Source organism: Drosophila obscura, unplaced genomic scaffold (assembly GCF_018151105.1).
Source record: "Drosophila obscura isolate BZ-5 IFL unplaced genomic scaffold, ASM1815110v1 contig_73, whole genome shotgun sequence".
In the NCBI taxonomy this organism is placed as follows: domain Eukaryota; kingdom Metazoa; phylum Arthropoda; class Insecta; order Diptera; family Drosophilidae; genus Drosophila; species Drosophila obscura.
In genome coordinates this window covers 1,521,746-1,536,476 of record NW_024542865.1, presented here as the reverse complement: position 1 = coordinate 1,536,476, position 14,731 = coordinate 1,521,746, and the positions used below count along the sequence as shown (strand labels likewise).

The window sequence follows — 14,731 nt, the reverse complement described above, 5'->3', positions numbered from 1 at the left end:
CCCCACTGGCCAAACAAATTAGCCTTAATTTGAGACCCCAATCCCAACCTCCCACCCATCCCCCGCTCACACTCTCTCGCTCGCATTTTGGGTTGGAAAAAGGCTTTTTAATATTTCGGCATATCATTGGATATAAGTACGGGGATCTTGACTGCTGGCGCAGAATCAGAACTAGCAATTAAAGCAGCCCCCAAATCTATTGGAGTTATTAATTATAGAAATATATTGAAATCAGAGTTGGAAATGGGATTCGCTTCCGTCACGCAATCGCAGATCGCAGATCGGAGAAAGAACAGTTAGGAGTAGGCTGTGGAAGGGAGCGCGCGCGTGCCCTCTGAGCAACATGTTGCTCTGTCTGAGAGCAAAGCAAACAAAAACAAAAACAACAACACACGCAGAGCCGAAGTTTAAAGTTTTGAAGAGACGATCGTATCGGTTCGGTTCGGATCGGATCGGATCGGAGAGCTTCGAACGCGTCGTTGGTCGGCCCACGCTGCGGAATTAAATAATTCCCGGTACACGCGTTTCGTCAAGCTCAGTTCAATTGTTGAACTGGAAGCGGACGGTTGAGCTTTTGATTGGAAGCGATCGATTCAATATTGGTAGTAGCTTTAAAATAACTTACTCTATTTTGTTGTTGTTGTTCCTGTGAGTGCGTAGTAAATGCGTAGGAGGAGGATGCACTTGCACTTGCACTCCCGCCCCCAGCCATAGCAGAAAAAGAACCAGTGATCAGTGATCTCAAAACTCAAAACTCAGAGGAGCCTAAAAGCAACAAAGTGCGTGTGTGTTCAGTGTGTGTGTGTGCTTTGTTTTTGTTTGCGTCTCCCACGGGTGTTGCATTCGGCATCGGCATCGGCATCTGCATCTGTGGCAACCAAGAACCAACCAACAGACAGACCTTCAGTGGGAAGGTAGTCCATCAATTTGGTGCTTCAACTGCCGCACAGTAAGTATTTTTCACTTCTATAATTCCCCCCCCCCACTCATTCACTCATGGGCTTGGGCTTGGGCAACAGCAGCGCCCAAGACCCAAAAAAAAACTGCACCAAGAGAAACAACAAACAACAGAAAAGTGCATGGAGATTCAGCTTGGCCATGGCGACATTTGTATGCCCTTTTTGGCGCTGAAATATTTAATTTCTACGTATTTTAGTTATCCAATTTTGGATCTTTTAAAACAGCAAGAATAAAGGTTTTCCCAATAAAGAACAAGTAGCTGCTATGAAATGAATACACCCTGGCCCAAGTGGCTTTGCCCTATCTCGCCTGCATGCAAAAAGCGTACACAAATGCGCTGAGGCCTGAAAAGCTTTTGGTCTTTAAGAGCAAGAGAGAGAGAGAGAGAGAGAGATAGAGAGAGACCCAAACCGTTCCGTACCGTGCCGACAGCTGTTTTCAATCGCCTATCGCTTTCAACTTGTTATTATTCAGTTTGATTTCTTGTCCGGGGTCCCCATCGTAGTTGCTTTTGCTTTTGGTTTTCTGTGTCTGTTTCTGGATCGGGTTTTCTTGGCACGTTGCTCCGCTATCTGCACCCACCTCCACCTCCACCAACACCACCGCCGATTGCTCATCTGCCTTTTGGGCAGTCTCCACCAACAAAGCAAAACAAAGCAAAAAGCTAAACAAAAGCCCATGACAATCCATAGACAATAGTTGTTGGGGTGTAGTTTTCGCGCTCGCAAAGCAACGCCAAGCCAAACGAGCAAAAGAAGGTGGCAAAATCGACAATAAACCAACGAAAGTGAAAACACGAAGCACGAAACATACATACAAAAAAAAAAACATTAAGAACTGTGGATGCCCTGCTCAGAGATTATAGTTTCATTGGAAGAGAGAGAGAGGGTTATTGTTGTGGAGTTTTGTGGAACGCTTTGATGATGTCAAAGTACATTAATTATTCACCTTGGTACACAGTACCTTTATTGCTGTTTGGTTTCCCCATTCTTTGGTAGTGTATTTCCTTGCCCACCCCACCCCCACCCCAACAGTCGGACGTATGAGAAATCGCTAACATGCATATCCAAGTAATTAACACGTTCGAAGTGTTATAGAGGCAGAAATCCGCGCAAAACTAGAAGGTTTCCGACATTGAATCTAAAGTTTAAAAGTTACAAAAGATTGCAACGTGCGAACTAAAAAAATATCACAGAGATCTTAAGTACTTGGGTTCGGGGTTTGGCGCTTGGGATTTGGCAACTGGGATATTTTCAAATACTATTTATAGTAAATCTTTGAGCTCACGTTATCCGCTGTGCTATTGCAATAACTCTAGCTGAATGATCGCTGCTTCTGCTTCTTCTGTGCCAATATTCTCTGGGAACATTAGCATATTCTCTTAGCATATGCCGACGCACATCAAAGGCCCTTGAGCAGCAGCAGCAGCAGCAGCAGTTATTATCAGAGACTGGTTATCACGAACAGACAGACAGACAGACAGACAGACGGAAAGACAGACGGAGACACTCATTCAGTCAGTCTCAGCTAAACGACGGGCTATATCCAGACTTAATTGCATCGCAAGTTTTTGCACATGTAAGCAATGACCTTGATAGCTGCTGCTGATATTGCTGCTTTTTAAGCCTTCTCCAGCAGAAAGCAGCAAGCAGCAGCAGCAGCAAGCAGCACCAGCAACAAAGTAAAATAAAAATAAAATAATACAAAAATAAATAAGAGTCAGAAGCATTTCCTATGCAGCCAGCCGCCAGCCAGCCTGCTGCTGGAGTGCTTCAAAAGTGTATAAATAAAATATGCGACAGTAGCTACATGCATACAAACATACATACATACACGAGTATGTCTATACTCTATACATACATACATACATATATAGCGTACATATCGCTATAGCCAACTCTACGCTCTACGCTCTACGCTATGCGGTTCTTGCCAACTCACGCTGATCGTTCGATCGATCGATGGCCAACAGCAAAGACACACACTAGTACTAGCAGAAGCACAAGCAGAACTAAGCTAAGCAATAACTATGGCCCTAAGTGGGCTGTGGGGGCAGTGGGTCTCCTCTTAACATTCCTTGCGGCTACACGTGTCCAAACGTCATGCGGCGGCAGTGCCGCTCGCTCGGTTTTTGGCATTTTCTAAGGATATATGTATGTATCTTTATGCTGCCTCAACTTAAGCCACTGTGAGGAATATTTTTCACAGAGTTAGCTACAAGAGTTGTCGATGCCAAACCATCACCAAAAGAACCCCAATTAAATGTCAAACATATCTAGGAATAACGAGAAGGAATGTATGAGTCGCTTCTGTGGACGCGACTCTACTTTTATGCCCGACCTCAGTCAGTATATAAATTTGTGAGCTTTTGATGCTGATCAAGAATAAACATACTTTATGGGGTCGGAAACGTTTCCTTCTCTGCGTAACACACATCCACATTTACCACAAATACAATATTTGAGTACGGGTATAAATATACTCATATATGTATATATACTGCGATGTGCTGGGGATACGTCTACGGGGTAGCAAGAAATCAGAAGAAACGGCAAAAAACGCGTGCGTTTTTAAACGCGTCACTGCAGCCACACGCGACTTTTGTCGAGCATTGCAATAGATCGAAATCTATCTATATATAGAAGATAGCCGAGAGCGAGAAGAGAGAGATAAGGAAGAGCTGAAGAGCGGGAGAGCTCTGTTAAATGTAATTGGGATAATCATCAAAATAAAATGTGCATTACACGCTACCACGATTACGGCGCAGAGAAGTTCCGGGGACAGGCCATCCATCCATCCATTAGGCGGACAGGCACAAACAAGTTTCTAGTTATTTTTTTTTTTTTTTTTTTTTAATTTAATATTTAAATTTGCATTTTTTGCTAGACTTATTCGCGGCGGATTGATTTCGCTCTTCAGACAGAGACTCATGGTCAAGGTCGCACATTCGATTAGATGATAAATGGCGCTTGTTCGCTCACATAATCGTTAAACTGTCAGAACCGAAGCACCGAGGCACCGCTGCCCCCCACCCCCCATGCACCGTATGCCTATGAGATATTAGTGCTCCAGTATACGAGTACTACGGAGTAATACGAAATGATTTAGTGAGGCTGAATGCGACTGACAGTAGCTCAGCTCGGGCGTCCAAGGTGGGTGGTGAGCTGGGCTGGGCTGGGCTGGGCTGGGATGGGTGGCTTGCCCATCTCCATCTTATCTTTGAAATGAGTGCACTGCTGTCAGTGGCTTGAGGCCGGACATTGTGTGGAGGCCTCTAATCAGAGGCTTCTCGACTGCAAGGGATCGATCTCTGATCTGTAAGCAGCCAATGCTGAGCAGCATCTTCAACTGCTACCCCTTCGATTAGATGGGCTTTGGGTTCTGGGGAATTGTTTAGCTGCATATAAACGTGATTTAAACAAGTTATGATTGCACAATCAGAGGTACAGCAGGGACGGGGGCCAGGGGCAGGGGCAGGGGCAGATTACTTTCAAATCACCATCAAAATCCTGTTTAGCGACTGACGACTGCATCACAGCACACTTTCTGCTGCTGATTTTAGCTGTGATTTTTTTTTTTAATTAGTCTAAATGCTGAAAGAGAAGTGGTCCAAAGTCTGGTTTATAATACGACTAGGGGGTACGTGGTGCGGTGTGTCGGCGTTTCGAGTAATGTTCGACTCGTGCCAGCCTCGTGGTGGAGCCCTGAATATCTTCCCGCAACAGTAGTATCCTCCAGCTGGCAATTAGAATAAGAACTTGTACTAGAGTTCCAAGTTAGGTTCTAGCTACATCATCAAGTGGGGGTAAGTGGAGACTATGATTCATTAACTGCCAGCATTTACAATGTTGTTTGTGTATATAATTAAATTACCTTGTAACAAGCGCAGCGTAGAATCAGCGCCAGCGCCAGCGTCAGTGACAGCGCCGCTGATAGCTGATAGAAAGCTCCTTCAAATAAATATCGCACAACGCACATGCAAAAAGTAGAGCATTAGCCGGGCAAATCAGGTCAATCGGTTATATAATATACCCAGACCCATCACCATCACCATCCCCATCCCCAACCCCATCTCCATGCATTCCCCCAACCATCGATCGATCGATCGATCGATCATTCGATGGATGACATTGTGACATCAGAAATCGAGAGTGCAACATATTATGCTGTTGGCTAATCAGTAAAACTGCCACTGCCACTGCAACTGGTACTGACAACTGCAAACTGCAATTGCAATTGCAACTGCAAAATAAATCTCAAAAAGCTAAAACTAAAACTGGCAGTGGAAATGGGTAACTGGTTGCCCATAGCAAACAACTTGGTTGGGTTGGTCGTTTTGGTGTTTTTGGATTTTTGCTCTTATGGGAAATTGTTTCGTATTGTTTTCGGAAATACATGCATAGAGAACGAACCCCCTGCCGACATCCCGACATCCCATCCAGCCCAATCAAACCGAAACAGAGACAATGGTTTCTGGGGCAATGATTTCTACAGTGATCACTCGTTACAGGCTCACAAGTGTGCGATTCTTTTTTAACAATAAATATATTATAGAACTTTAGTTCTATCGGCTGCATACGAGTATATATGTATGTATTTCCTCTTGTTTTGTCTAATCAATGAAAATATGCATTAAAGACATGAGACATTACCTCTGTATCTGGCCTGATTCTTTCAATTAATATTTGTGCCACTGGCATAATTTACCTCAATCATATTTGTCCCAAAGGATCCACAAATGATCGTTGCCTCTATCGAGCCTTGGCTGTGGCGGAATATTCTTTTGTCTCGCCAGCAGTCTGGCCTGGGATTTTCTCACTTTCGATCGTAGATCCAATCGCAAATCCCGGAGTTGATTGCCAGGCGCATGACGCGCCATCAAGCTATCAAAACTGAACCTGAAAATGAACCTGTTGCCGCCAGACGGATCCACCAAATGCACTGGATTGGTGGGGGCTGGCGCGGGGGGGTACGCAAAAGCCACAAGTCACAAGCTTTGCATACGAAATGCCAACCGGAGAACAGAACAGGAGTCTGGGCAGTGAGCCGAGCTTCTTTATTATTATTTTTATATATCCAGTATATGGTATATGCGATATGTAGTATGAGCGAGCTATAGACAAGCATTATTTGATTTGTAACTGGTTTTCAGCGAGGTTCCAGCCATAAATCGCCCGGCAAAATATCTGTCTGGGTAATGGATGCGGCTCATCTGTGCTGCTGCTGCTGCCCCTCGGAGAGTGCGGCTGTTAAATCTAATGGCACTTTGAGCTCTGCGGCAAAGGTAATGGGGCTGGAGATGGGGGACAAGGTTAAGAGGGATTCCTGCAAAGATTCATCTCTGCTTTAGGCCCGAACTGCACCTGCACTTGCACTGCACTGCACTGCACTGCACTGCACTGCACTGCTTGCCTAGAGATTCATTATCTATAATTGTGGCATGGGGCAGAGCCGGTCGGTCGGTCGGTCGGTCTGTCTGTCGGTCAGTGACTCAGGCAATAATTTAAATTAAATTACAGAAGCACGCTTTAAAATAATTGTCATCGCTTCCCCAACCATCAGCGCTCTTTGGCCGAACGGGTGCAAGGGAGGGGGAAGTGCAATTCGAAGGCGAACCACAGCGGAATTAACGGCCCGGCCCGGCCCGGCCCGGAATTAGCAATGTGCAAATCGAAACTAAAACCGTATTGGAGATACAATCGGAGATACACCACAACACAACACAACACAAAGGAAGCCAAGCAACAAACGCGGTAGACAAACACCCAGCTAATTATGCGATGGGGAAGTGCATGCTCGTACTGGGACTGCCACATAATGCAGGAAGTGCAGCCTGGGGAGTCGATCGATACGAGGAATGCCCTTTAACAGCTGCACAGAATCAGCTGCCCCAGCTGCAGCTACACATGGGACTAGGCACGAGTACTACCAGCAGAGACTATCGATTTACTGTGTCATGCACAAGCTATGCATATTGTTTTTGCATGGGAACGACTTACACGCGACGCCAAAGACCATGTATATTTTGTTGTTAAATTCATAGACGAAGAGACAAAGCCTAGCAGGCAGGCAGCTGGTTCACGCAAACATCTCCCCCGCAATTCACACACTTGACACCTTTGGGTGTCCATGCAGCCCATTAGCAGCCCCTTAACCGCACGCTTTCTCTTGCAGGCCAAGATGCCTCAATGATTGAACTGTTTCTGGAGCGACCCAAAGCGTCCGACCCACCCACCACAGATCGTTCGAGAAGCGCCACCAGCAGATTTGCTCAGCGAGCACTGAGCACTGAGCCGTGAGCCCTGAGCCCTGAGCACTGAGCTCTGAGCACCGACAATGAGGATGCATTTCAATACGCGGGAGGTGCGTGTGCTGCTGCGCAAGGACCTCCTGGTGCTATGGCGCCAGAAGGGCCTCTCCCTGACGCTGTTCCTTTGGCCCGTGCTGCTCTTCATGATGCTCTACTTGATACGCATGAAATATGGCTCCGAGGAAATAGCCGCCTGCCAATATCCCACCAGACTGCTGCCCACCAAGAACCAGATGGTGCCCAGTGCCTTCTCCTACATTTGCAGCATCGAGAATAAGTGCCAGCCGGCGGAGCCCTACGAGGAGTACTCCAGATGGAAGGGTGCGCCGTAAGTCCCTCATTTGCTGCACTCAATGAGCATTCCTTGATGCCTGATGCATGATGCCTGATTCCACACTTTGTAGACTCCATTCTGTGATCGATGTGGTGAATGCCTTTGTGACGGATGACAAGCTGCACGCGGCCATCGTGGAGCTGGCGGAGAAGGCGAATTTTGTGTCCGCTGTGACGGCGCTCATAACCAGCGATCATCTGGAAATTATACGCAGTGAGTGGGCCCAGGGACTACATCGATCTATCTGCTGTAATTTCTACCCGTACTTCCCTTAGCAAATATCACAGAAATTATATCCCTGGTGCCAGAGATCGAGCGCATGATGAACTACAGCTTTGACGTCAAGCATTTGTTTTCCAGTAGGTGGAATGCCAATGCGAATGCATCCCTGAATCGAATCAAATTCAATTTCAAATGGCAAATTTCCTTTGCAGATCGCGAGACTTTTGTGAAGCTGGGAACGCTGCTGTGTGGTCATCCGTTTCCCAGCACGGAGAGCATTCCCTTGGTCAATGACATTCTCTATTCGGAGGACTTTAGCGAGGTGAATGATGCGGAACTGGATGCCATGCCAAGTGAGTATCAAATCAGAAGAAGCGCAGGCAGTGCCAGAGCCAGAGCCAGAGCCAGAAGGCAGAGCAGTGGAACAGACTGGAGGCCAAGTGAGCTGCTTAGCGTGGCTACCCTCGAGTTTATATGTTTCCCTTATTGATCGTCTGCTGATCCACAGCCAAGTACTGCAAGCGGCTCTATCTGGATGTGACCTCCACGAATCAGGGCAAGCTCACGTGGAACACCATCAAGCCGATCATCCAGGGCAAAATACTGTACACCCCGGCGAATACACTCACCGAGAGTGTGGTGAAGTTTGTGAGTAGCCAGCCCATCCGTGATTCGTGTTGTGTTCCTTCAACGTCTTCCCTTCCATTTCTTTCCCGTAGAGCAATGCCACCTTTGAGGAGCTGGACAAACTGAAGCAACTGTCGCAGGCCGCGGCTACGATCCTCACCAAACTGCACACGAATGCCACCTTTCAGCTGGCCTTCGATAATCTCCTGAAGCTGGCACGCTCGCCGCTGGTGAAGAGCGTTGTCGGCGATGACTTCAACATCGAGGAGATCGAGTCGGTGTTCCAGTTCATTCGCACGAACCAGCTCATCTATGACATACTCACCACCGTCTCGGATCTCTTGGAGTGCGTCTCCGCGGACCGCTTTGTGGCTGTGGACACCGTCGAGGAGCTGCAGCAGCAGGCCTATGATCTCAACCAGCGGCGCATGTTCCTGGCTGCCCTGAACTTCGAGACCGTCGGCACCAAGGAGGTGGTGTACCGCCTGCACATGGACACGGACAACACGCAGCCGACGTTCGAGAATAGGAACCGCTTCTGGTTCCCCGGACCCGCCGACAGCATGATCCTCGACATGAAGTACCATCGTGGGTTCGTGCAGCTCAAGCAAATGGTGGATCTGGGCATTGTCAAGCACAAGCGCGACGAGGCGGGCTTCATGGAGGAGGAGCCGTCCACCAGGCCGCCGGGCAGCTTGTTCAGCATCAAGGCTCTAAATGCCGGAGACGACGACGACGACGACGATGACTTTGATCTGAGCATCGAGAGCACCTCCACTGAGGCCAGCACTCCCCCGATTCAGGATCCAGAGACCACTGAAATGGCGCAGGAGGAGAGCAAAACAACCTTTAGGCCAGAGTTTCTGCTCTCCCTGGACGATGTACAGGGAAATGGTGGTGGTGGTGGTGGTGGGGATGGTGCGGCTGGCGATGTACTCAGCCGCTCGAAGCGTCAGGGCCTGCTGGATCTGCTGAGCGGCCTTGGTGGTGGCGGCGCTGGCAGCAAGAAGCCCAAATTCGAGGTGGACAACATGCAGTTCTACACGAAACAGTTCCCCCATCCGGCGTTCGTGAACGATGAGTTCAGGCGGGGACTCTATCTCTCCCAGGCCGTGCAGCTGTCCTACTGCCTGGGCCTGGTGGTGGCCGTGGCCATCTGTGTGCGAGAGCGCATCTGGATGCGCGAGAGCAAGAACAGCATGGTAAGAGAGCATTCTGCCCTGCTGCCTGTCCGTTATTCTCTGCTGATGTTCTGCTTCTCCTCTTTAGTTGATGCGTTCGATGGGCTTGAAGGTTCACTCGGAGCTGCTGGCCTGGGCCCTGATGAGCCTCATGGAGCTGTGCCTGATCTTTGTGCTCGTCAGCCTGGTGCTCTACAGCGGCGGCATCCTGTCGCACACCAACTGGTTCTTCATGATGTTCTACTGCCTGAGCTTCGGCGCCTGCCTCGTCTCCTTCTGCTACATGTGCTCCAATTTCTTTACATCGGCGAACATTGGCGCTGTGGCCACCTCCCTGCTGTTCTTCATCAGCCTCTGTCCGTTCATCATTGTGCTGATGTTCGATGCGAAGCTGAGCCTCCTGGAGAGCTTCCTGGTGGACATATCCTTCACGACGGCCTTCGCCAAGGGCTGGGGCGAACTGATGCGCATGGAGGTGCAGCAGCAGGGCCTCACCTGGGGCCAACTCATCCAGCTGGGACCCGCGAGGAGCGAGTGCGCCATGGCTCTGCTGATGTTCCTGCTCGACTTTCTGCTCTACGCGGCCATTGGCTATGCCTATCAGCGATGGAAGAAAAGTGAGTTGCCCCCACCCCCCTCCGCCGAGGAGGATATCCTCGCTCAATATACATATTCTCAAGCCGAATCGGCATCTATCCTTCAGCCGAGTTCAGCTTCGTGCGGGTTTCGCGCACGCAGTTGGACGACAAGCTGGGCGCCTCGCTGCTGAATGTGACCAAGCTCTATGGCAGCCAGTGTGCCGTGTCCAATCTGAATCTGGACTTCGCACGCAACCAGGTGAGCTGCCTGCTCGGCCGCAATGGGGCCGGCAAGAGCACCCTCATCAAGCTGCTCACCGGTCAGATCCGGCAGACCGGCGGCAAGGTGCTGCTCGCCGGCGAGCACAATGTCGGCGTCTGCTGGCAGGACAACATCCTCATACCCAGGCTGACGGCACGCGAGCATCTGCAGCTCTATGCCCGCATTAAGATGTCACACACTTCCTCTGGCACTGGCTCTGGCACTGATTCGGGGCAGATGGCGTCAGTGTCGTCGCACAGCGTCGAGGCGGAGGTGAGTCGCACGCTGAAGAGCCTCAACTTTGGCCAGCACGAGGACTATCCCTCGTGGCAGCTGTCGGGCGGCTATAGGCGGCGCCTCTGTGTGGCCATTGCCTTCATTGCCTCGCCCAGTGTCGTCATCCTGGACGAGCCCTGCAACGGGGTGGATGCCAAGGCGCGCAAGGACATCTGGCACCTGATCGAACAGCTGCGCCAGGGTCGCGCCGTCATCTTTGCCACCCACTTTCTGGACGAAGCCAAGTACCTCAGCGATTCGCTGGTCATCATGCGGAATGTGAGTCCCCCACGGCCTTTAAGATTTCCCCTGCTAATCCTTTGTTTCCCTTGCCAACCTCCAGGGCCGCATCATTGCCCAGCACAGTCGCGACTCGCTGCAGCATCTCTGCACTGCCAACTACAGCCTGAAGATGCGCTGCGCGGATGGGCCCGCGGCCGCTCACATTGCGGCCAGAGGCAAGCAGCTGCTGACCAACAGCCAGCTGCTGCCTGCCGCCGAGGAGGAGCCCCACCATCGCCTGACCATCAGCGCCAGCTATGCGGAGAATCTCACACCAGCAGCGGTGCAGTTCTTGGAGCTGCTGCAGCAGCAGGAGTCGCTGGGTGCCATCAGTGAGCTGGAGCTGTCGTCGAGCAGCAGCCTGGAGCAGGAGTTTGAGCAGCTCAGTCGCAACGAGGAGCAGCCGAAGACGCAGCCGCGTGGAGGAGGTACGGGTACACCAGCGCAGGGAAGCATTGTGGCTGGTCCAGCGGATGTGTCCGAGGATCCACCCTCGTCCTGTGTGCAGATGCGGCTGCTGTTGGGCAAGCGACTGCGCCACTTGGCCCGCAACTATCGCCTGCTGCTGTACGTGCTCCTGCTGCCGGCTGTGTTCGAGCTGTGCGCCATGTGGTTCGTCAGCTATCGCCTGGAGGATGACTTTGACACGGTGCTGCCCCTCACCAGGGCCCTGTACCCGCACAGCGCACAGCTGCTCAGCAGCGAGAGGCTGACGCCATTCACCGAGCAGCTCTATCCCGGCCTGAGATCCAGCTGCGACGAGTGCCACGAGTTCGGTGACTCCTCGCTGGCCTACGACTGGGTGCTGACGAGCCTCGATGAGTACCGGGAGCGACGCTACGGCGGCTATGCGTTCAACGGATCGGGGGCCACTGTCTGGTACAACAACAAGGGCTACCACGCCATGATGGCCTGGCTGAACGATCTGAACTCGGAGCTGCTGCGCACCAGCCTGAACGACTCCGAGTACGGCATACTCACCCGCAACGAGCCGTGGAAGCTGGGCTTTGCGGAGCTCAGCACCAGCTCTGTGCTGCGGCAGGCCGGCGACTCCTGCATGGTGTTCATTCTGCTGGTTGCCTTCGGCCTGGTGGTGGCCGCCAATGCCGTTTATCTCGTCAACGAGCGCATCAGCGGCGAGAAGCTGCAGCAGCGGCTGTGCGGCGTCTCGGCGGTGACCTACTGGCTGGTGGCCTTCCTGTGGGACTATCTCATCATGGTGCTGGCACTGGGTGTCTGCCTGGGCATTGTGCTGATCTTCGGCATGCCTGTGTTTGTGGCCAGACAGCAGCTGATCGGCATCATTGGACTCTCATTGATGTTTAGGTGGGTCTCATCTGCATATCTGCATGGATCCCCCCCCCACCAAGCCTTCTCTTCTCTGCTCTTCTCTCCTTCCCTTAGTTTTGCCTGCGTGCCCGCCGTTCATGTGGCGGAGAAGCTGTTCAGCGACTCGAGCATTGCCATTGTGTCGATCTTCTGTGCGAATCTCATCATTCCATTGGTCACCATGGGCATCATTCTGGTGCTGGGCGTCGTGGGAGAGGGCACCGCCTGGGATGGCTGGCGGCACGGCCTGAACGAGGCGTTCCTCATCTTTCCGCAGCATGCGCTCGGCGATGGACTGCTGGAGCTGTGCAAGAACTACATGGTGGCCCTGATCTTCAAGCGCTACGACATCGACTCGTACAAGCATCCGCTGGCCAGCGATCTGCTGCAGCGCCACTTCATTGCCCTCGCCCTGGTGGGCGTCGCCGGACTGCTGCTGAACATCCTCTTCGAGTGCCACCTGCTGCAGCGGCTGTGGAAGCGCCTGGAGCGCGTCCTCGACTGGCAGTACCGCCGCGAGCTGGACAAGCTGCAGCAGCTGAAGATCGCCAGCCTGCAGAGCGTCTTCAAGGGCTGCGCGGAGGCGGGCGAGGCCCTGCGTGCGGAGAACTTGTGGGTGGCCTACAGCCGCGGCCGCTACGCCGTCCGGCAGGTGCACTTCGGCGTCAAGCGGGGCGAGTGCTTCGGGCTGCTGGGCAAGAATGGGGCCGGCAAGTCGACCATCTTCAAGGTGCTCACCGGCCAGCTGGAGCCCAATGTGGGCCACATCCACTTCGACCAGCCGGGTGTGTCCTACTGCCCGCAGACCAATCCGCTGGATCCCCTGCTGACCGTGCGCGAGTGCATCCTCTTCTACGGCCGCCTGCGGGGCATCCTGCATCTGGATGTGCTCTTGGCGCGGGTGCTGGACACCTACGAGCTGCGCCCGTACCGGGATGTCCAGGTGCGCAACCTGAGCGGCGGCAACCGGCGGAAGCTGACGGTGGCCGCCACCTGCTGCGGCCACACGCCCACCGTCCTCATGGACGAGCCCACCAGCGACATGGATCCGGTGACGCGCGAGTTTGTCTACTCGACCGTTGAGCAGCTGCTGGCCGCACGCCGTGCCGTCGTGCTGACCTCCCACTCGGTGTCGGAGATCGAGCATCTGTGCCAGCGCGTGGCGGTGCTGAAGGCGGGCCAGATCGTGGCCAGCAGCAGTCCCGCGCGGCTCAAGGCCGAGCATGGCGGCTACTACGGCGTCAGCTGCTTCTGCCCGCCCGCCCAGCAGGCGCTGCTGGCCAAGATGCTGCCACAGCGGCTGCCGGGCGCCTGCGACCTGCAGCACTACGCCCACAGTCTGCGCTTCCTGGTGAAGGTGCGCTCGAGCGGGGACCCTTCGAGTGGGACACCGACAACGATACCGCTGCTCTCCGAGCTGTTCGCCGCGCTGCGGGACATGTCCGTGGGCATCACACGCTTCTCCGTCAACCGCTGCCGCTTCGAGGCGGTCTTCGAGCGGATCCTGGACAGCAGCGATAAGTGCGCCTCGAATGGGCTGCAGCTGCACGAGCAGGAGGATGGCCTGCCCAGCAAATCGGCGGCTGTCAGCGGCTCCCTCTCCACCGGCTACATCCACTGTGGCTACGAGGAGACAACCACTTGATCTTGATTGAATTCACACCTCCTCCACGCTGCACGCTGCACACTCCACGCTGCACTCTCCACGCTGCACCCTCCACGCTGCACTGCTGCATTAATTAATTGTGTGTCCAATACGAGTTAATGTTTTTTTTTTTTTGTTTTTTATTTAGGGACGAATGTGTGTGTGTGTGTTTTTTTTTTATTAGTTTTTGTTTGTGATAAGATCGGACGCGGATCCAGTGATAGTTTTTCGATATGTCTATGTCTAACTCTGTTTCTATTTCTGTTTCTGTTTCTGTTTCTCCTTCTGTTCGGGTATTCTGTTAGACAGTTAAGTTTGGACCAGCAAAAGACCTATGTATTTATTTCGATGCGTTTATATGTATGTATGTATGTTTACCTATGTATATATACATATGTACATATATGTATGCAGCTATGCCAATGCCCCCTCACAGCGATCGCATCCCCAAAGGGGATCATCAGGCGCAAGTTATGTATATGTACGAGTTATGTATACCTCTATTATGTACAATACTTCTAATATTACCTACCCCACAAATGTATGATATGACATGATGGAATATGAATAAAGTGAAAGTAGTAAATGTGTGTGAGAAGATCGCTAGCTGGAATTCACAAATATACAAATATAAATATGTATAAATATATTTGGCATTCTCTCGAGATGATTTTGTGTGACTTCCAAGTGACACGAGCTGTAAGCGGAACTAAAAGCGTAGCCGA

General features: G+C 51.8%; 1 protein-coding gene across 1 annotated transcript; it reads left to right on the top strand.

Moving 5' to 3' along the window:
- The first annotated feature begins 524 nt into the window (after positions 1-524).
- On the top strand, positions 525-14,629 carry LOC111065022 (ATP-binding cassette sub-family A member 13). Its single transcript, XM_022352965.2, has 11 exons — positions 525-949; positions 7,135-7,598; positions 7,675-7,817; positions 7,880-7,963; positions 8,039-8,179; positions 8,335-8,474; positions 8,546-9,655; positions 9,723-10,251; positions 10,338-11,029; positions 11,094-12,358; positions 12,437-14,629. Exons 2-11 carry the CDS (start codon positions 7,297-7,299, stop codon positions 14,004-14,006), a joined length of 5,976 nt encoding a protein of 1,991 aa, XP_022208657.2. The 5' UTR covers positions 525-949; positions 7,135-7,296; the 3' UTR covers positions 14,007-14,629.
- The last annotated feature ends 102 nt before the right edge of the window (positions 14,630-14,731 follow it).

Excerpts from the sequence above, each read along its gene's own strand:
- LOC111065022 (XM_022352965.2), top strand. The coding sequence starts at position 7,297 with ATGAGGATGCATTTCAATACGCGGGAGGTGCGTGTGCTGCTGCGCAAG. Across the intron at positions 8,475-8,545 it reads CCGAGAGTGTGGTGAAGTTT|AGCAATGCCACCTTTGAGGA; the intron begins GTGAGTAGCCAG and ends TCTTTCCCGTAG. Across the intron at positions 11,030-11,093 it reads CGCTGGTCATCATGCGGAAT|GGCCGCATCATTGCCCAGCA; the intron begins GTGAGTCCCCCA and ends GCCAACCTCCAG.